Source organism: Anas acuta, chromosome Z, assembly GCF_963932015.1.
Source record: "Anas acuta chromosome Z, bAnaAcu1.1, whole genome shotgun sequence".
Lineage (NCBI taxonomy): Eukaryota > Metazoa > Chordata > Aves > Anseriformes > Anatidae > Anas > Anas acuta.
The window spans coordinates 45,712,380-45,733,486 of NC_089017.1; the positions used below are offsets into that span (position 1 = coordinate 45,712,380).

A 21,107-nucleotide genomic window follows, 5' to 3' on the forward strand; every position below is an offset into this window, starting at 1 on the left:
AAAGGAAATGTGTGTCTGTGTGCTTCTGTGTGTGTTTCTGTGTGTGTGTGTGTGTGTGTCAACCTCCAGGTACTCTATATATATATGTATATCTATAGTATATATTATATATATGTATATAATATATACAACGAATATACTCTATAATGTGTGTGTGTGCCTGTGTCAATGAATATAGAGTACCTCCAGGTACTCCATAATAAGTATAGATACCTATATCTATATCTATAATACATATTATAGGTATATATGTATACAATATATACAATGAAAATACTCTATAATGAATATAGAGTACCTCCATGTGGTATTTCCTGCAGGAAGACAAACAAGCAAACAAAACTTGCATTGGATTCCAGCCACAGAGACTTCAAAATGTTGTCACTTGTACCCTGATTCTTCAGCACGCAGTAGCTCTTGGCTACTGTGGGAATAGAAATGTTGTTTTTGCAGAGTTACATTGTTTAGAAGGAGGGAATGTGGTACTGAGATATGCTTACAGTGATAAGAAAGTTTAGCAGGCGACCTAGTAAAATGCAGACAACCAGACTCCTTAGGACAATTAGGTGAAAATCACGGTATCAAGTCAAGTCAGATAAGTGAAGAAACATTACCACTTCAAACAGTAAAAATGTCAAAAGAAATTTGAAATTTAACAGGCCGGCAACTGAAGGCCATGCATTGTTTGTGAAGCATCAGATAGATTGTGAACCTGGATTACCCACTCAGTGGGGAAACAGGGGAGGGTCCTGCCATCAAAAGGTATATAAACTGTGTTTTGGAACTAGTAGATGCGCTCTCTCCTGCTTGTGGGGCGCCCGCCATTGCAATCGCGAATAAATTACTACTTCACTGAGATCCTCGCCTGAGCCTAAGTTATTGGCTACAGAGTGTTTCTCACAATTTGGGGGCTCGTCCGGGATCCAGTCACCTACTGGGGAGCTCCACCGCCGCAGCAGCAGGAAGGCATGCCCCGCTGATTTCAGCGGTCCTGTGCATCGACGGTGGCGGTTCTGCGGAAAGCTGACAGAGGGCCCGAGACTGGTTAAAGAGGCAGGATCCGTGAAGTAGTGGGGAAAGGAAGAAGGTAGGCACTCCGGGTTTTTAAGAATCGATCCGGTAACTCTGTGCACAGACCAAGGTAAGAAATATTAAGTATTGCCTTGGGGGTCGGGTATCTGGTGTATGGTAAGCCCTTGCACGGGGAAGTGCTGGCACTACACCAGGGGAATCTGGTGTACGGTAATCCTTGCACGGGGAAGTGCTTGGAAGTACACCAGGGAATCTGGTAAACTCAGGTGTGCGGTAACGCTGGCACGGGGAAGTGCTTGGCGGTACACCCCCATCTTTCAGTACGTTGGTGTGTGGTACACTGCAGAAGGGAAATTTCTGTAGCACATACTGGCGAGGGTTAGGAAAGATGGGAAGTACGAGTTCCAGGGAATCTGGTAAACTCATAGGTGTGCGGTAACGCTGGCACAGGGAAGTGCTTGGCGGTACACCCCCATTTTTCAGTACGTTGGTGTGTGGTACACTGCAGAAGGGAAATTTCTGTAGCACATACGGGCGAGGGTTAGGAAAAATGGGAAGATATGAGTTCCAGGGGACAGGGAGATATCCCTGGGGGAGTGCCTACTAATAGTTCTTCCTGAAGAATTATAAGAGATTGGAAACATAATCCCAAAATTAGAGGGATTGTAAAAGAAAAATAATTAAAAAAAAAAAAAAAGGTTAAATATTGTGTATCAGTCTGGACAAAAGAACCAATTAAGGAAACAGCAGTATTTTGGCCAAAATACGGGTCTGATGAAAATTCAGGCTTTAAATTTATGTGCAAACAAGAAGATTCCTTTTTCAGAGAAGGAGCCAAGTTATGCTCCCTATAATCTTAATATTGAACTGGTGGCAGCAGCAGTCACTCCAGGAAGGGAGACAGGGACTATAATTAACACTGTCCCTAAAAAAAAAGTATCGTACCCTAGGCTCCGGCAAGAATTAGAACAAGGTAGAAGAGATATTAAGAATTTTGCCTTCCCTGATACTAACAGTACTAACACTAACTGTGTATCCTCTTAGGTGAACTACCCCCTCCTCCTTACCAGCAGAGAGGTTAGGACTTTTAAGAAGGAGAGGAAGTCTTTATTCGAGGACCCCGACAGCCTAGTTGAACAATTAGACCAGTTCCTACGACCTGATTTATACTCTTGGGGGAGGGAATTATGTCTATAAGTATGTTGTTTACAGGGAAAGAAATGGGAATGATCAGGAGGAGAGCTGCTATACAAGAATGGGAAAGAGCTCATCCTCCAGGACCAGGGGTAATACCGGCAGGGCAGAAATACCCACTTGCCAATCCTGGCTGGAATAATAATAGTGTGCAACACAGAAATCATATGAGAGACTTGGGGTCAGAATGAGAAAGTACTTGGGGATGAGACCTGAGGACCCAGTAACCCAAGGGCTCTTGAAAGTTCATTGTGTGATTAAAGCCTGGCAAAATACGCAGAAAATGATTCAGAAGGTGGGGGGATGTAGTGAACAGTCACTGGGGGACCCTCCTGCGGGAGGCCATGGAGGTGTGTGTCCGAAGGGGAGATAAGAAGGAAAAAAAAAAAAAAAAAAAGAGCGAAACTAATGGTATTGACAGTGCAGCGGGTAGTGAGGCAGAGGGTTGGAGAAAGAGGAAGAAAATCTTCAGGGGGAGTCAGGGCCAGGATGGAAAGGAGAGGAAGAGAGATGAAGGAATGGCAGGCAAAGAAGGCTGCCTGTGTTGTGGCCTGAGTCCTAGCAGGGACAGGCTTTGATAAGATGTTTTAAGTGTGGCCAGGCTGGCCACTTCGAATAGGAATATGTGGAGTGGAAGAAGGAGGGAAGAAGGAAAATGGGATGAAATATGCTATATTGATATGTTGTTTATCTTGGAGGGAAAAAGTATGGAATTAAGTTGGACCCTGACTGAGCCTTTGGTGCTGGTATTAAAGTACAGGCTGGAGAAAGATAAAGGAAGTGTTAAAAGGGTTGCTGAAGGGGTTAAAGGTGTGGTATGTAGTATTTAACAGAGCTGTTTGAAGTTGAATGAGCAGGGAAAGGGGATGTAGGCATTATCTAAGTAACAGTCTAGAAGTTTTGGTATATTTGCTGTGGTGTTTGGTCAGTTTCCCAAGCATCGGGGAGGGGGACGGTGGGGGGGAACAGCCTGCTCCACCAGGAGCCTCTCCAGCGGCCGCAGGGGGGCTTCGGCTCCAGCGCCTGGAGCGCCTCCTCCCCCTCCTTCTGCACTGACTTTGGTGTCTGCGGGGGGGCTTCTCGCTCTCCCAACTGCTGTTGAGCAGCAGGTTTTTGTTTGTTTCTTTGTTTGTTTGTTTTCGTGGATGTGCTCTCACAGAGGCACGGACTGTATTGCTCATGGCTTGGCTCTGGGCGGCAGTGAGCCCCTTAGGGGCCGGATGAAAGTGTTTGAAATTGAATTGAATTACCTGCCACGGGGAGGCTTCTGGGTTTTTCTCACGGGGGCTGCCACTGCAGTTTCCCACGCCCCCCACTCACAGCTCCCGAACCTTGCCATCAAACCCAATACACTGGGGAACAGCTAGGTCATTACTGACTTGTAAAGTATCAGGGATTAAATTAACTAATGAAACCCTAAAAAGTGACGGGGGCAGAAGGAACTGGGATAACAGTACCACTTTTGAGGGATACCAAGCTGAGACCAGGGGATAAAATGATCACTGGGTAATTATTGTATGTACCCAAGGCAGGGACTAACTTGTTGAGAAGGGATTTGATGATTAAATTGGGCATTCAAATAGTAAATTGTTAGACTGGAATAACAGTGTTATTAATGGAGTGCTCTCAGGCCCTGAGAGCAAACATACATGTGTGTTCACCTCTGACTGGAAAGACCCTGAAATGGGGGCGGAAGCAACAATATAGGTGGACAAATTTATCCAATTTTACCTCAGGGGTTTACAGGGCCACCTATCCATTTGGGTAAATTTTAAAAAAAAAAAAATAATAATAATAATAATAATAAAAATAAAAATAAATAGATTTTGGAGCAATTACAACCTCCCAAGGAGGTATTAATGTTAACAAATATGTGGATCATTTTCTATTGTCAGGACAGGAGAAAAGAGTTGTGAAGAAAGCTACTAACAAGCTATTCAACTTTCTGGGAAAGCAGGGCTTGGGAGTATTGAAAAATAAATTACAATATGGAGAAAGAGAAGTCAGGTATTTAAGGCATCTAATGTCTGAAGGAAAACAGGATAAATGCAGAGAGGATTCAGGGAATTGTTGAAAATTAAGAAAGAACTAAAAAGTTTTAAAAGAAAGATTTTTTTAAGGAATCAGGAGCTATGAAGTCTGAAAGAAAATGGATACTCCTTGATGGGAGAGAAATGCTGAATAAAGTGATAATGAGGCAAATATTAACTGTTTTACATCAAAAGAGTCATTGGGAGGTGCAAGCAACGTGTGATGTTGTGCTACGAAAGTATGTCTGTATAGGAATATACACTTTAGCAAAGCACATATGTAGAGGATGTACCATATGTCAAAAGGTAAATAAAAAGATCTTCTGTAACCCATCTAGAGGGGGACGGGAGCCAGGGGTTTGACCTTTCCAAAGTATACAGGTAAATTTTACTGAGTTACTTGTTTGTCCTAATTGACCACGTGTCTGGATGGGTGTAAAGCTTTACTGCAAGGGTTAAAGCGGGCCTTAGCGATTGAGTGGGATTTTCACAGCCCCTGGCACCCCTCCTCTTCTGGGAAGGTGGAGCTAATGAATCAGACATTAAAGAAGCAATTAACTAAACTAGTGTTAGAAACCCAACTTCCTTGGGTAAAATGCTTACTCCTACAGGTTTAAACAGCACCAAGAAAGGACATAGGAATTTCACCATATGAGATGCTGTTCAGATTGCCCTATCTGGGCAGAAGGGATGAGATACCACAATTCAAAACCAGAGAGTTTTCTTAAGAACTGTATTCTGGGGTTGTCCTCTTCTTTGTCATTTCTCAGGACCTGTGGGTTGTCGGCTCAAACCCCACCTTTGGAATTCCCCATTCACCACCATCACCCAGGAAACCGGGTCCTGATTCGGACCTGGAAAGAGTCAACTCTGGCCTGAATGGGAAGGACAATTACTAACCACTGAAACAGCCGTAAGAACTGCGGAAAAAGGTTGGACTCACTATACTCGAGTGAAGGCATCCGTCGACGCTAGTACCTGGGAAGCTGTTCCTACAAAAGACTTGTTGGAAGTTGAAATTGAATAGAAAAATCTCATAGTGGACTCTGAGCAGGATAAGAGCTTACAATTGTAAACTAACCTTTATTTTCACAGGTAACTAACGACTGCGACTTGTGATTGAAAGAAAGAACAGACCTATAGCGAAATGCAGTGCTCCCAAGGGGGGGGTTGTTATAGTAGTAGTGTACATCTTATTTTTTTGTATCGATAATTATTTGGAAACCTAAGGTTTAAAAATAATGACAGGGAAAAATTGATTACTAATTTTGTTTTTAGTGATTCTAGGCCTCAGAGAAGGCCTTGGTCAATTGGCAACTTGCAAAAGGCATGACCAGATAATAGCAAAAACGGGATACCCCATCAAAATATGGGTGACTGTGACAGAGGGTTATGTACCACATTCTGTCACGTTTGATGTTTGTGAGGTGTTAGCTTGTGGAGATCTAAATGCCCAACGACAATTGAGCAGAGAGAACAAATAACTGGGAGAGACCCAACAGCCAGATTGAGAATAGCTGTATGGAAACAATCCTCTATTGCCATCAGAGAAAGGGAGAAACTCAAGGAGAAAACAGGAGAGAAAACAGGAAGCCCTCTGAAATGTGTCAGTTCAAACAAGGTATGGGGATGTGAATGCCTGGATAGAATGGGTCAAATATACCGTCCAGAGTCTCAACCGTAGCTACTGCTATGCTTGTGCCTCGGGATGACCGATTGCCCAGATAGTGCCTTTCCCATGGTGGTGGACCAAAGACTCCCAAGGGATGTGATGTATGATTGCATTGTACCAAGAAAAGACTGCCTGGGGAAATGAGGCCTGTAAGTCTCTCTTTGCTGTTCCTTGCATGATAACAGTATCACGGTTCCCCCTGCATTCTCTACAGCTATAGGTAACCATACAGCTTGCCTCTCACGGCAGGGTGTGAGTGCTACCTGGCATCTACGAGAATTTGCCTTGTGCTACCAAGGACTTGATGGGAAACTGCTCAAGACTAGAGATCCCCAGGGCAGATCTCTGGTGGTATGGTGGAGGGAAGATCTTACGGTCCACCCTACCATCTAATTGGGAAGGCACTTGTGCACTTGTTCAATTAGCTATACCCTTCACCCTGGCATTTGAAAGAGAAACATCACAAATACCCAGAGGAAGTAAAAGAGGCTTAGGAATATCATTTGATGATAGAGTATACATAGATTCTATTGGGGTACCTAGAGGAGTTGCAGATGAACATAAAGCCAGAAATCAAATTGCTGCAGGGTTTGAGTCACTGTTCTGGTGGGTAACAATCAATAAAAATGTGGATTGGATTAATTATTTCTATTATAATCAGCAGAGATTCATCAATTATACCAAGGATGCAATGAGAGGAATCACTGAACAACTAGATGCCATCAGCAAAATGGCTTGGGAAAACAGGATAGCATTAGATATGATGCTCGCAGAGGAAGGAGGTGTGTTTGTGTGTGTAATACTGAGCAACCATTGTTGCAATCTTATACCCAACAATAGTGTCCCAGATGGCTCGGTAACAAGAGCATTGCAAGGGCTTACCACCCTTGCCAGTGAATTGGCAGAAAAAAAAATAAAATAAAAAAAAAATAGGCATATTTGCAACATTGATCGTAGTTGTAGGAGTTTTGACAGCCATTGGTTGCTGCATTATCCTCTGTGTAAGAGGACTAGTACAGTGGTTAACTGAAACTGCACTATTGAAACAAATGACCATGGAGCTACCACCTTACTCAGATAAGGAGATAATGAGGAGATGGAAAGCAAAGAAAACAAAAAAGAAGAAGTCTATCAAATTACACCTTAGAGAAAGGTTTTGCAAAAATCAACAGTTTATAAAAAAAAAAGAAAAGGGGGGAATTGTGGGAATAGAAATGTTGTTTTTGCAGAGTTACATTGTTTAGAAGGAGGGAATGTGGTACTGAGATATGCTTACAGTGATAAGAAAGTTTAGCAGGCGACCTAGTAAAATGCAGACAACCAGACTCCTTAGGACAATTAGGTGAAAATCACGGTATCAAGTCAAGTCAGATAAGTGAAGAAACATTACCACTTCAAACAGTAAAAATGTCAAAAGAAATTTGAAATTTAACAGGCCGGCAACTGAAGGCCATGCATTGTTTGTGAAGCATCAGATAGATTGTGAACCTGGATTACCCACTCAGTGGGGAAACAGGGGAGGGTCCTGCCATCAAAAGGTATATAAACTGTGTTTTGGAACTAGTAGATGCGCTCTCTCCTGCTTGTGGGGCGCCCGCCATTGCAATCGCGAATAAATTACTACTTCACTGAGATCCTCGCCTGAGCCTAAGTTATTGGCTACAGAGTGTTTCTCACAGCTACAGAGCTTTTCAGTTCTCAGAACTCTTCTGGCTCCAGTGACAATCTCCTTGCCAGGGATCCAAGATGTTGTATATGGAGTGGTAATTCGTGTTGAGAAAATGGTTGATATTAATAAAGAAACGGGAGATGTGGGAGTGTGGCCATGGGGGTCGGCAAGCCCCGTGGTCAATGATAACATCAGACTCTTAACGATGAGGCCATCAGGAATGTAAAAGAGTTTGGAGGGAACAAAGAAGGGTGATTCAGGAGATGCCATGCCATCTAGGGTTGCTTGTTTTCCAGCTGTTAAGGCACGGAAGTTGCTGGGTGTTTGCTGTTGCTGTTATATGCAAAGTTGTTTGACCAATGAAAAGTTTTTGAAAAGAACTGCTGTGGGGAGAAGGGTATAAGAGGGGAGCCTGCCCTTAAGGTAAAAAAAAAAGGCAACACGATATAATGAAGTTATGTCATCAATGAAGAAGCAGAAAGAAGGAATGAAAAGGAACGGGCTAGCAGAACGGAGACCAGGACGGGAACAGGCACATTGATCGCCTCGCTGAGGTAGGTTCGGCCAGACTCTGCAAACTGCTCAGAGAAGCTCGTACTCAAAGTCGCTGGAACTGGGTGCACTGGATCTGGAGAGAAGCTCAAGCTGAGAGAAGCGGAGCCATGCACACAGCTGCCCCTCGCTGGTAAGCAGTTGCTCATTATGGGGAATCATACGTCCTTAGAAACAAAGACTGTCCTGGTAACCTTACAGCTTATTCTCCTTATTAACAATCGGACAGTTTGTGATCCTGAAACATGGGACCAAATTGAGGTCAAGGCGTGGGACTCTGCAACTAAAAACGACAAGGTTGCAGTGGGATTGTTCGGCACCTGGCGAGCAGTCTCTGAGGCCTTAAGTAGCCATGTGGGACCATAGTCAGAAACGTGTGGTTTGCCAGACCGTGAGGGAGCTGCGGGCTGCTTTACTGATCCGACTGCTACACCATCGCTCCCCCCCCCTCCCCCCCACTACAACCATCGCAGGCCTCTGCTGCTACGCCCCCTGGTGACCTGGACGTGCCTTTTGACCCAGACTATTGGCCTTGAAGAGGAGATGGATATGCTTTTCTTAGATCCGGGAGGAACGGGACACATAAAGCTTGAAGACCGAGTTGCTTGACAACTTAAAGCAAGACATAGTGTTCAAAAGGAATGGAAAATGGAGACTTTTTTGTAATCAAGAAAAGGAATGGAAAATGGAGACTGTTATAAGTCATGGAAGATAGGGGAGCACTTCACCCAGGCCAACTATGCGCCCCCAGGAATAGACATTGATAGTAATAGACTTAAAGGATTGTTTGTTACCTTTTCTGATTGTACATATGTACAATCGGGCATACTCTGGTTTAGTATGTAAAAGCAATGTTCTGTGTATTTAGAATGTTTGATGTTCGTGTGTGTGTTGGTGGAGTGTAGACTCCCTGCACACCCAGCGCTATTTGCTTGCCTTTTATACCTTTTATAAATATTTCTTTATAAATATTACTCAATTCAGATTGAGTTGAGACTTCATTTATAACAAAGATAACCCCAATGTTGAACGTTCTTGCATGCATTTTGCATGCGTTTGTTTGTTTTTCTTTCTCTAAAAACAGCAAATTTGCAGAACACGTGAACTGTTTAGTTTGTCTAACATAGTGATAAACACTATCTTTAAGAATGTGGTCAAGACCAAGTATATCACAAAGACCAAAAAAAATCTCACACCCATGCTCTTTCCTTTCTATCATTGACTTTAGCTGAGCTTGAGAGAGTACAGATGTCTCTGATCAGAAAACTTATAAACTCCAGTGTATCTTGTTCTTGTCAATATTCCCCAACTGGTAGAGAGTTGTGCAGTTTGATTCAATGAAACAACAATGAGGTGCTGAATCTTTATTGTTCTTTGCCCTTTACAAATACACTGTGTGCAGGAATGAAAAGAAATAAATATTGTCTCAGTGCATGTGTTTAACAGAAGACATTTTTTTTTTTTAACTGTTCTTCTCTAAGACAGCAATCAACCACTGAGAAGGAAATGTTTCATATCAGTGATATTGTTGGGATTGCTAATCCAGACTGAGACAGCAAATGAATCCACACTAGTGGAACTATGTTGTCTTTTCAAAGTGCTAAGCAAGTAGGACTCTCAAAACTAATATATATATATATATATATCCAAAAGATTTTAACCATGGGAAAAAACTTCTGGAAAAATTAGGGCTATTCCATACATCTCTTTGCATAACAATATTGCACTCAGCACTAAAGTGTTTCTCTAATGCACATGGTTTTATATTCACAACCATTCACATGTGCACTGACTGTTTTCATGAGACTGGCTGTTATAATAATCACCTCAGTACCCACTGCTTTGTGTGTAAAGTTGTGTGCATATCTTCTTTGTCACATGAATCTAGGGTGCTCTACGCTATTCCAAAGAATGTTGCAGTGTGAAGTATATTAGCTCATTCTAGCAGCATTCCTGTTGTTATTACCTTCTCAACCATCTATGAAAATTTCTTTACCTCACCGGCAGGCAGTTTCCTCTCTAAATTTATGAACTAAAAACAAAATCACTGTATTACAGTATAGCTGTAAGCAAATGCTTTACAATTACTAAAACACTCATTAATATCATGTCTCACCTCACTGAGTCTAGTATCTATATATAGCTACACAATCTTTGTCAGAGCATACTGTGAATGTCAGAGGATTTACATCAGCTCAAAAGGGATTACAAATACAAAATCAGTCAAAAAGCTGTATGAGTTCAAAGATACCTTTGGCTTGGCATGTATTTGAGAACTAAATCTGAGCAGAGATCACACACTATGACAGGGATAACTGGGAATATTTACTTCTTTATCTGTCCTGTGCTTAACCACTTTCAAAGCCAGCTATTCTTCACTATTTTGACGCAAAGTCAGCCTGCTCTAGTTTGGCTTTTTGTTTCTTCTCATATGTATGAGTGGGAAGAAGAAGGACTCATGTTTTTAAAGCAGCTATTTAAAATAGTTTAGAATATGTGTGAGTGATCTCTGCCCTGTACAGCAGTGTAGGGACTGGCCACAGGACTGGCCACAGCCTCCTCTCTTTCCAGGGCACTTCATCCTCAAGTACAGAAAAAGGGACAGAAGAGGGGTGGGTCAGACCACCATGAGGAGCAGTCAGTAGAGGATCTCTCGCAGAGCTGGTGGTGAGGAACAGGGCAAAAGCGGGAGACTCTCCCAAGGACACAGCAGATCCAGGGGAAGCTACAGGGCTGCCTTCCTGCCTCGTGGCAGCACAGAAGTCCTGTAGGCTCAGCAAATGGCAGTCCTCTTGAATGCATTGGTGCCTAAAGTCAATAAGCTGGTGAACAAACATTGCTGTAATACTTTTCAGAAGGAACCCCAGCAGCCTGATCAAGACATTTTCTTGCTGCCTGAAGGTGCATAGGTGGGACATCATTAGGTCCTCCACCACATCTGCTTGGGGATTCTCAGCCCCAAGAAGTAGCTGCAGTTTGTGGTGCAGCCAGGCAGCAGGGACTGGAGCAAAGCTTGGAAAGCAGTCTTGGAAAAGTGATGCCCAGATGTGGGGTTGGAGGCCACACAGAGGAACACTAGCCAATGATCCCACAGCCAAAGGCTGGGATGCTGAAGGGTGAGGGAGACTGTGTGCAGCTGGGCTTCCAGGAGCTCTCCTTGCATGGTTGTGTGTAGTGGTGCAAGTGCTGGTGCAGGCTACGGCTATTGTTGCATGTGAGGATGGCCATTGTGATGTCCCTGACTGGCAGACAGTGATGTCTGCAAGTGATGGATTGTGACCGCGTGGTCATCACTGCTGATATGCGGGTGCATAGTCTCACTGTACCAGCTTGTGCCTGCACTCCAGCTAAGCGTGGTTTGGAGGTCTGGAGTGAGGAGCAAGGGTTGCCTTGGTCCTGGCGCTGTGCTTTGGGAGTTGCTGGAGCAGCCCTCGAGCCAGCAGAGCTTCTCCCACGGCCCTGCCTGGTTCAGGCAGCCAGGGCACCCGGGAGGTGATCTTGGAAGAGCAGAGGTGAGCGCCGTGGGGACACGTCCTCCTGGTCAGCTGTAAGGGTTTCTTCCTTGAGGGTGCTGGACAATTCTTCCACCACTCCCCAGCTCAGCCGATGACCTTGTCCTCTCCTCCTTTTGTAGTGTGACAGCAGCTGCTACAGCACCAGTGGGAGGGAGCAGCTTGTCGTCCCACCTCTGCCCAGCCCTTTAGAGCATGTGGAGAGTATGGCCTCAGTACTGGATAAGCGCTGCCCAATCTGCCTAGACACGTGGAGTAATGCTGGCTATGTACTGCCGTGCCTGCACCGGTTTTGTTTTAAGTGCATCCAGTGCTGGGCAGAGAGGAAGCCTGAGTGCCCCCTTTGCAAGGGGAGAGTGACCTCCATTGTGCATTCGGTGCAGGCAGACGACAACTTTGAAGAAGTGACCATCAGACCACCTGTGGGGGCCTTCGTCGTCATCCACCGTAGAAGGAGAGCTCGTGGAGGCCCAGCCATACGCAGCTCCCACCGCCCTGCAGCATCTCAGTCATTGACCGCAGGATTTGCGCCCAGCTGTTCTGTGGGTGCCGTTCAGGCCAGCACCTGGGCATCGCTCTTCCGAGAATACCCAGATTTGCTTCAGTCCCTGCTTCCCTGGCTGCGTGGAGAGCTGAGGCAGTTCTTTGGGCATGAATGTTGGGAAGCAGCTGCAGCGGAGGGTGTCATCATGTCCAGTCTGTGCCTCGTTGGCTTGGATGAGAATGCCCTGATCCAGCTGCTGTGGCTGTCTCTGAGATGGCACACGGTGATATTTGTGCAGAAGCTTGTTGACATCATTGTGCACCACTGCAGCAGGGAGGCCCGACATCTGCTGGGCCTCCCGGCCTCCAGCACTGCCTCTGCAGGGACAACTCCTGCCCCTGACCTGTCCTGCCATCACATCCCCGCTGCATCCAATGCAGAAGAGCTTCCCAGCAGCTCCACAGCTGCCCTGCGTAGGGGTCCCAGCTACTTTCCCCCCACCCCTGTTCCCATCCCAGGGGAGGAGGAGCAGCTGCAGGAGGAGGGTGGTGAGGCTGCAGAAGGCCCAACAGCTCCTGCCCAGGAGCATCATTCACATGGTGGGCTTTGGTGCCCCCAGTAGAGGAATGTTGGCAGGTGCCCTCATAAGCAAGCTCTTAGATTACACTAGGAGGGTGCCCTGGGATCTGGCAATAGCAGGACCATGCCAGCAGCTGGGTCACTCTGCAGTCACCAAGGAGATAGAGGGGGGGGAGGGGGCACTTTCTTTAGTATTACAGACCTAATGATCAGATATAGGCATGAAAACTAAAATAAAGGCATGAAAACTAATGAAAACTACAGAAGAGTCTCCTAAAATGCTGAGACGAGTGACCTGGAGATGTAAAATGCCTATTCTTGAAGACATTCAAAACTCACACGGACAGCACTCTGAGCAAGCTTTTCTAGGCTTGATATGGTAAAAGCTGGTTGAAGAAACTCAGTTTGGAGTTTCAGAAAGCAGGCATTCTTTAATTGCGGTGCCAGATGCACGGGGAATTGCTTCACCTAGAGTGTGTGCCAAATTGTCCAAGCTACAGGGGGTATAAACAGCCAACACATACATATCTGTTACATTCCTGAGAGATTATCAATATAGTCAATTTCCCATAACTTGTTATAAACATGCCAATGTCCCTGAATGCACTGGTGGTCTTCTGAGGGTCTCTGGTGGTTGTCAGTGGTCTTCCTCACTACGTTTGCTGCTTGTTCTCGTGTGTGCTGAGCACATCCCGCTCTCCCTTACCTTGCTGTCCCTGCACAGGCGTGCACACCAAGCCAGGTCACCTGCACACCCACAGACACAAGTACTTCACCACCTGGTCACAGGCACGTCCCCCAGGACCGTGTTATCTTCCCCCTCTATGTCCTTAGAGATCACGCTGGGTAATTACTGAGGTGGCACCAGAGACACAAAGTTTCCAGCCTGCCCTCCCTCTGACCAAACACAAAACACCCCAATTTTGGTCGCATTTTTCTGTCACGGGGAGAACCCAGACACAAAACTCTTCAGATTTGGTTCTGTTGCACCACACAGATCACCACATGCCCTCCTGCACCCCAGCACCCATTCCACATGGGTTAATTGTGGCCCACCCAGGAGGGCAGGGTGGGGCATTTACCAGAGGGAGGGGCATTTAACAGAGGGAGGGGCATTTAACAGAGGGAGGGGCATTTAAGGGGGAGAGGCTGATCAGCATGGAGCTTGCAGAAGCAGAAGCACCTGCAGGAGGAAGAGACTTCACCTGAACCCTGAGGTACTCTTGTAGGCTCTCTTTGCTCCTCTGCTGACTGGAGAGAACAGGCTGCTTCAGGCTAACAAAGCTGTCTTAACTGGCAAGACCAGCCTTCATGAATCCCAGAGGCCAGAGTGAAAGGCTTGAGCAAAGACAAGGTATATGTGGTAGAAGAGAGTCAGCTCAGGCAATCTGGGCAATGTTATGTCCATGGGCCCTGATGGGATGCACTCATGAGTGCTGAGGGAGCTGGCAGGTGTCATTGTGAGGATATTCTTGATAATCTTTGGTTGATCATGGTGCCTGGGAGAAGTGCCCTATGACTAAAGGAAGGCAGATGACGCTCCTGTCTTCAAGAAGGGCAGGGGGGGACTGTCCAGGGAATCCGGCTGGTCAGCCTTATGTCAATGCCTGGGAAGGTGGTGGAATAGCTACTCCTGGAAAGCATTTCTAGGCAAATGATAGAGAAGAAAACTATCAGGAGTAGTCAATGTGACTTCACCAAGGGGAAGTCGATAAAATTCTGCAATGAAATGACTGGGTAGGTAGGTCTCGGGAGAGCAGTGCATATTGTCTTTCCTTACTTCAGTAAGGCCTTTGATGCTGAGGCACAAGATCCTTATAGAGATGCTTAATCAGCAGATAGCGAGACAGAACAAAAACTGGCTGAACAGCCAGAATGAGAGAGCAGTGGTAAGTGGTGCAAAGTCAGTTTTGGGGGCCAGTAACTAGTGGTCTATTCCAGGGGTCAATAGGGGTCGGCTCTTATTAAATACCCTCACTGATGATGTGGGTGATATGCCAGTGTGTACCCTCAGCAGATCTGCCGACAACCCAGAAGTGGGAGGAGTGGCAGATACATGAAAAGAACATGCTGCTATCGAGAGGGACATGGGCAGGCTGCAGTAATAATCTCACAGATCTCCTTGAAGTTCTACAAGAAGTGCAGAGTTGTGCACCTTCAGAGGAACAACATCAGGCGCTAGGACATGCTGAGGTTGACCCGGCTGCATAGAAGAGAAGGCTGTAGGGGACCTGGTGCACACCAAGTGGAATATGAGCCAGCAGCGTGCCATTGCCACAAAGAAGGATAATGGTAACCTGAACTGTGTTAGGCAAGGTATTGAGAGCAGGTGGAGGGAGTTCATCCTTCCCCTCTTCTCAGTGCTGGAGAGGTCAGAGAAGTGGTGGAGCCTCCCTCAGAGATAATCAAAAGCTGTTTGGATGTGGTCCTGGGCAACCTGCTATAGGTGGCCTGTTTGAGCAGGGGTTTGGGCCAGGTGATTTCCAGGGATGGCTTCCACCCTCAGCCATTCCTTGTTCTCTGACTCTGTGAAAATGCAAACTCATTGCAGTCCCTGTGTTTCAATAAAGAATGCTACTTGTGGGAAATGAAAAAAGTGTACTGGGGGAATACCCTTTCCAGCTCCAAAGATAGTATTTCTCACCAAAACAGCTTTGGACACAATGAACTCAAGATAAACAGGCATTCAGTGGCATTTGTGTAGTCTTGGGAATCTCAGTGTCTGTGAGCTGTGAAACTGGTTTTCTTCAAGCACTGTCCATGCAATTTGTTAGAAACTCTTGAACCATAATTTTTTAACAGGTTCCTTCCTATCCTGGGGACTAAATTGAGGCTGTCTTCCAGGATACATAAGTAAATTTGAGAATGTCCAATGGTGTTGGCATTTAGCAATGGAGCTTCAGGAAAGTCAGAAATAGCATTTTTGTTAGCTTTGGGTAAAAGTCACACTTGGCTATGAATTGTTTCACCCTTGGTGTTTAAGTGGATTGTGATTTTTTTGCAGAATGAATACTGTTGGGTTCATCCTGCCTGCAGTCATTGAGGTACTGATCCTGTGTCACTGCTGGAGGTGTCTTGACATTGCTAAGAAGGATTCTAAAATTTTCCCAGGGATATCCTAAGAAATAAATTAGTTATAACTGCTCTTCTCACTCCTATATACTATTATCAGTCAACAAATTATGCTTGGATCATAAGGCACAGCACCAGGATCAGCAAGATTAATATATTTTTGTTACATTTTTGTCTGCACAGTAGCTCATCATTACCTTGAAAAGCTGTGTTTGTGCAAGCAAAGGAGGAGAACAACACTTCTTACTGTGGAAAGTGGCTAGGGTGAGACTGTATTGCTATCAGTGGAATTTACAGGATAGTTTGATAGGACCCAGCCCAGGGAGGTGATGGAGTCACTGTCCTTGGCAGTGTTCAAGAAGGGCCTGGACAAAGTGCTACGATATATGATTTAGCAGCTTAGTGGGTAGTATTGGTGATAGGAGGACGGTTGGACTAGATGATCTTGTAGGTCCTTTCCAACCTTGTGTTTCTATGATTCTATGACCTTCGAAGATCTTGTCCAACTGCATGAGCACTTCAGGGCTATCCAAAAGCTGAAGCTTATTAGTGAGGGCATTACCCAAATGCATCTTGTATGTTGACAGGCATGGGGCATCAACAACCTCTCTAGAAATCCTGTTCCGTTGTTTTCCTGCCTTCATGGTAAAGAAAATTCTCCTAATGTCCAGTCTGAACTTCCCCTGGTGCAGCTTTCTCCTGTTCCAAGCCCTGTTGTTGGTTTCCAGGGAGCAGAGGCCAGCACCTCCCTCTGTCCTACCTCTCCTCAGGGATTTGCAGATAGCCCTGAGATTGCTTCTTGGCCTCCTTCTCCAGACTGGACAACCTAAGTGTCCTCAACTTCTCATAGGAGGTGCCTTCCAGCCCTTTTACCAGCTTTGTTTTCCTCCTCTGGATGCTTTCAAGTACCTTGACACCTTTCTTATATTGTGGAGCCCAGAACTGCACACTGTATTCAAGGTGAGGCTATGCCGATGCTAAATACAGTGAGAGAATCATCTCTTTATGACTGTCTAGTTGTGCTGTGGTTAATGCACCCCACAGTGCAGTTTGCCTTCTTGGCTGTCACGGCACACCGCGGACTCATACTGAGCCTGCTGTCACCAGCACTCCCACATCCCTTCCTGCTGAGCTGCTCTCCAGCCACTTTTCTCCCAGTTTATACATTTGTTGGGATTATGTTTTTCTTTTCTTCCTTTTTTTTCCTTTATAATTCTGTTTCTTATAGCAGTGAGTGTCCCAGAACCTTTAAGAGTGAGAAAAGCAGAGAAATACTGCTTTCCCTACTGGCTGTATTGATCCGGCACTTCTTCAGTGTTGTATGCTTTTTCTTCCCCTTGGGGGGATTATCACCACCTCTCCATTAACTGTAGAGGAAAAATAGGCAATTCAGGTGTAGTCATCTATAGTAAACAAATTAACTGAGATGAATTTCACTTCTCTAGAACTTTTCATTTTGTCTTTTCTGCAACCATTAATTTATTGAATTTCCTATGTATTTTTTTCTTTAAAGCTAGTATTTACTACTTAGAGCTTTCTTGCCTGTTCTTGGTGCCCTTTGTCCAGTTTCTGAAGTAATCAGAAAATGCTGTACTTCTGTACTGACATTCTGTCTGTCAGTGAGTTTGGGCCAAATGCCACTGACACACAAGAGAAATGTTTGTACCACCTGTTCAGTACAGGCATGTAGTTTCTACATTCAAAGTGCAGAAGACTGAGGCAGCAAAAAATTCCTCAAACATTTGTTCAAAAGCTTAATTCCAAGACAGCGAGTATTTCCTTCATTGTGAGTGGGTTTGATGCCTGGAGCATCAGAATCAGGATGAGTTCTGGTGAGTACATTGAGGGAACTGTGGTGACTTCTCTAGCATTATGTTATAGGTAAGCATCCAGCAGGGACTGTGAAGAGAGCACACTGATGCTATGAGTGCCCTTTTGTTGACTGTGCCAAAGCTTTCCTTCCACTGGCTCTCCATTTAAGTCATCAATTGTGAACATTAAGTGTCAACTAGGAGCAAGACTTTAATTCATTTCTTGGATTCTTTAGTTTCATTGCACATTTTGTTGTGTTGGATAAAAAGTGAATTTTCTCATATGTTGAGGGATATATCACTTTTGGAAATCTGTTGTTCTGGGGCGGTTTGGGTTTGTGAGACCTGCTGCAGTTAATGTTCTGACTAATCCTTGCAAGAAATGCGTACCATTGCCTGAGTGACTTGACTGGGCCCTGGGAAGCCATGGCCAGCCAAGGCCTTGTCAACTGTCATGAAACTTGGAAGTTCATCAGAAGCCAAATGATGCAGGGGATGGAGTGGACAAGGGCATTTTGTAGGATGGCATAGACACGTGTGTAATGGTGCAAGTGTTGATGCAGGCTAGAACACTGTTAGGGCAAGCGCTGTGGGTGAGAGCCAATTGTGATGTCAGTGACTGGTGGACAGTGACATCTGCAAGTGATGGATTGTGACTGTGTGGTCATCGCTGTTCATCTGGGCAAGGTGTCATGCAGTCAGCTTGCGCCTGTGTCCCAGCTGAGCTTTTATGTTAAGTCTAGAGTGAGGAGCAAGGGTTGCCTTGGTCCTGGCTCTGTGCTTTGCGAGTTGCTGGAGCAGCCCTCGAGCCAGCAGAGCTTCTCCCACGGCCCTGCCTAGTTCAGGCAGGGCACCCGGGAGGTGATCTTGGAAGAGCAGAGGTGAGCACTGTGGGGACACGTCCTCCTGGTCAGCTGTAAGGGTTTCTTCCTCAAGGGTGCTGGACAATTCTTCCACCACTCCCCGGCTCAGCCAATGACCTTGTCCTCTCCTCCTTTTGTAGTGTGACAGCAGCTGCTACAGCACCAGTGGGAGGGAGCAGCTTGTCGTCCCACCTCTGCCCAGCCCTTCAGAGCACATAGAGCATGGCCTCAGCACCAGATAAGCGCTGCCCAATCTGCCTAGACACGTGGAGTAATGCTGGCTATGTACTGCCGTGCCTGCACCGGTTTTGTTTTAAGTGCATCCAGCGCTGGGCAGAGAGGAAGCCTGAGTGCCCCCTTTGCAAGGGGAGAGTGACCTCCATTGTGCATTCGGTGCAGGCAGACGACAACTTTGAAGAAGTGACCATCGGACCACCTGTGGGGGCCTCTTTCTTTATCAGCCGTGAAAGAAGACCTACTCAACTCTCATCGTTACGCAGCCCCCGCCGCCCTGCAGCATCCCAGCTATTGTCTGTGGGGCTGGTTTCCAGTGCTCCTCTGGGTGGCATCCATCCCTTTCTGTGGGCATCGCTCTTCCGAGAATACCCAGCTTTGCTCCAGCCCCTATTGCCCTGGCTGGACCGTGAACTTCATCATCTTCTTCGTGCTGAGAACTGCCAAGCAGAAGTGGTGGAAGACCTCATTCTGTCCAGCCTGCGCACCTTTGGGCTGCAAGAAGATGCTTTAGTCCCGTGGCTGCAGTTCTACCTGAAAAATCACACGGTAATGTTTGTTCACCAGCTCATTAAGTTCATTGTACGTCAATGTTTTCGGGAGGCACGTCGTCTGCTGAGCCTAGATAACTTTCATGCTGCCATGGGGCTGGAAGACAGCCCTGAAACTTCCCCTGGGCTCTCTGTGTCCTTGGGAGAGTCTTCCACTCCTGCTGTGTTCTCCTCCGGCAGCCCTGCCAGAGCCAACGTAGAAGGACTTCCTAGCTCCTCCACTGCTGCTCCTCATGGGGGCCTCAGCCACCCCTCTTCTGTCTGTTTTCCCATTTGTGGTGATGAAGTGCCTCAGGAGGAGCCAGGGGAGGCTGTGGCTGGTCCTTCTGCTGGTCAACAGGGCAGAGGCCACTCACGAAGGGGGGGACGACAAGCCCCCAGAAGGAGGGCATCGGCCTCCCCCAACTCTCTGGCCCCCTAGAGGGCATTGCACCAGTGACACTAGGGTGGTGCCCCAGGAGCAGGCAAACCAGGGCCAGGCCAGCTGCTGGGGTAAACACCAGCCCCTCTAGGGGTACCTAGAGGCTCTCAATAGTAGTATGAATCTAATTGTCAGACACTGAACAAATAAAAGCAAAAAAATAAAAACCACAGAAAAAGTCTCTGAACTGCTGTCAATGTCCTGATGTCACTATTCCTACTACTGCTGCTTCCTTCTACTTTCCTGCTGCTTCCTTGTGTGCCTGATGATTCCAGTGGGGTAGATGTGCTGGGAGAGGAGTATGGCATTGCTTTTGAATCTGCAGTAGTGGAGATAAACATAGCGTCTCTGGGAAAAGTATGTCAATTACATGCTCAGTCAAGAAGTGATTATTTTCAGACAGAACCTCTTGTGTTTCACCTTGTGCTCCTTGTCTCCTGTCCTGGTGCTGGGTATCACTGAAAAGAGCCACAGGTGAGTGAGTAGTGGGGGGGGCTGCAGGGATATAGCTCTCATTTCAGCTGGAGCTGGCTCTGCTCTGACATGGGGCTCTGCTCACAGAGACTACTCCTGCAGCCCCCCACTACCAAAACCTTGCCAGGTAAACCTAACACAATCCCTCTGAGTCATTCTGAACAGTGTATCTGGCACCCCATTCCCTGTTCAGACTGTACTTTTCAGTTTAAAAAATTATGTTTTCCTCAGTAAAATGCCTGAGAACTTGCTAAAAAGCCAGCAAAACCAAAAGGAAAACATTCTCTGAGGGTGATGCTAAGGGCATTTTTACCCAGCATTGATCAGAAACGTAGGGCTTGTGCCTAAAGCTATCCCATTCCAATCTGAACCTCGTGCATAATCACCTGCTGAATCCTACTGAAAAGTCTAAAATCTGCACTCAGAACTCACCTCAAGCCTGACCATAATAGTTTAAATTGGGTCAAGCTTACATAATTTAAACCAACCTCAATTCAAACTGGTACTGTGAAGAGTTATCCTACTTGTTTCCTTAATTCTCTATTTGCTGCACTGATATTTGCATAACTGGTCATACTGATCTGTTAGACCCAGACTGATCATCTCTGTTTTAGGTTTTTAATTTGCTTTTTAAGGTGAAGTTCATTTTCTGTCCAATTTCTCTTTTCTAGCTCAGCACATGGTGTAGTGATTATCTGATATGAGGAAAATGGAAACAGCAGAAGTACATGTAAGTTCCTAAGTCAAACAGGAAACAAGACTCTTGCTAGGAGTTCAGATTTATATACTGCCCACGTAGTCAAAGCACTGGGCTGGTGTCTTCAATGCACCCTCTCTTCACCATTACTTATTTCTGTGCTGGGAACATCAGCAAGACATTAACTCCTTCACCTCACTCTGATTCACTTTCCCTCTATAGGGTGAGAAAAATCTATTCAGGAAAGAAAAACCAAACCA

General features: G+C 45.9%; 1 protein-coding gene and 1 long non-coding RNA gene across 3 annotated transcripts; both read left to right on the forward strand.

Annotated features, from left to right (window-relative positions):
• The first annotated feature begins 427 nt into the window (after positions 1-427).
• On the forward strand, positions 428-7,562 carry LOC137848251 (uncharacterized). The gene is made up of 2 exons (XR_011091236.1): positions 428-1,141; positions 4,868-7,562. It is a non-coding gene; the product is annotated as an uncharacterized lncRNA (long non-coding RNA).
• A 6,283-nt stretch (positions 7,563-13,845) lies between these two features.
• On the forward strand, positions 13,846-19,863 carry LOC137848415 (E3 ubiquitin-protein ligase Topors-like). 2 transcript variants are annotated; one of them, XM_068667523.1, is made up of 2 exons: positions 13,846-13,941; positions 18,611-19,863. In XM_068667523.1, exon 2 carries the CDS (start codon positions 18,693-18,695, stop codon positions 19,674-19,676), a length of 984 nt encoding a protein of 327 aa, XP_068523624.1. In that variant the 5' UTR covers positions 13,846-13,941; positions 18,611-18,692; the 3' UTR covers positions 19,677-19,863. The 2 variants fall into 2 exon arrangements, with proteins under 2 accessions (XP_068523624.1, XP_068523625.1); XM_068667524.1 differs by having other exon boundaries at positions 13,940-14,078.
• Positions 19,864-21,107: the final 1,244 nt, after the last annotated feature.

What these genes read in the sequence shown, in the direction of transcription:
- LOC137848415 (XM_068667523.1), top strand. Translation starts at nt 18,693, where the DNA reads ATGGCCTCAGCACCAGATAAGCGCTGCCCAATCTGCCTAGACACGTGG.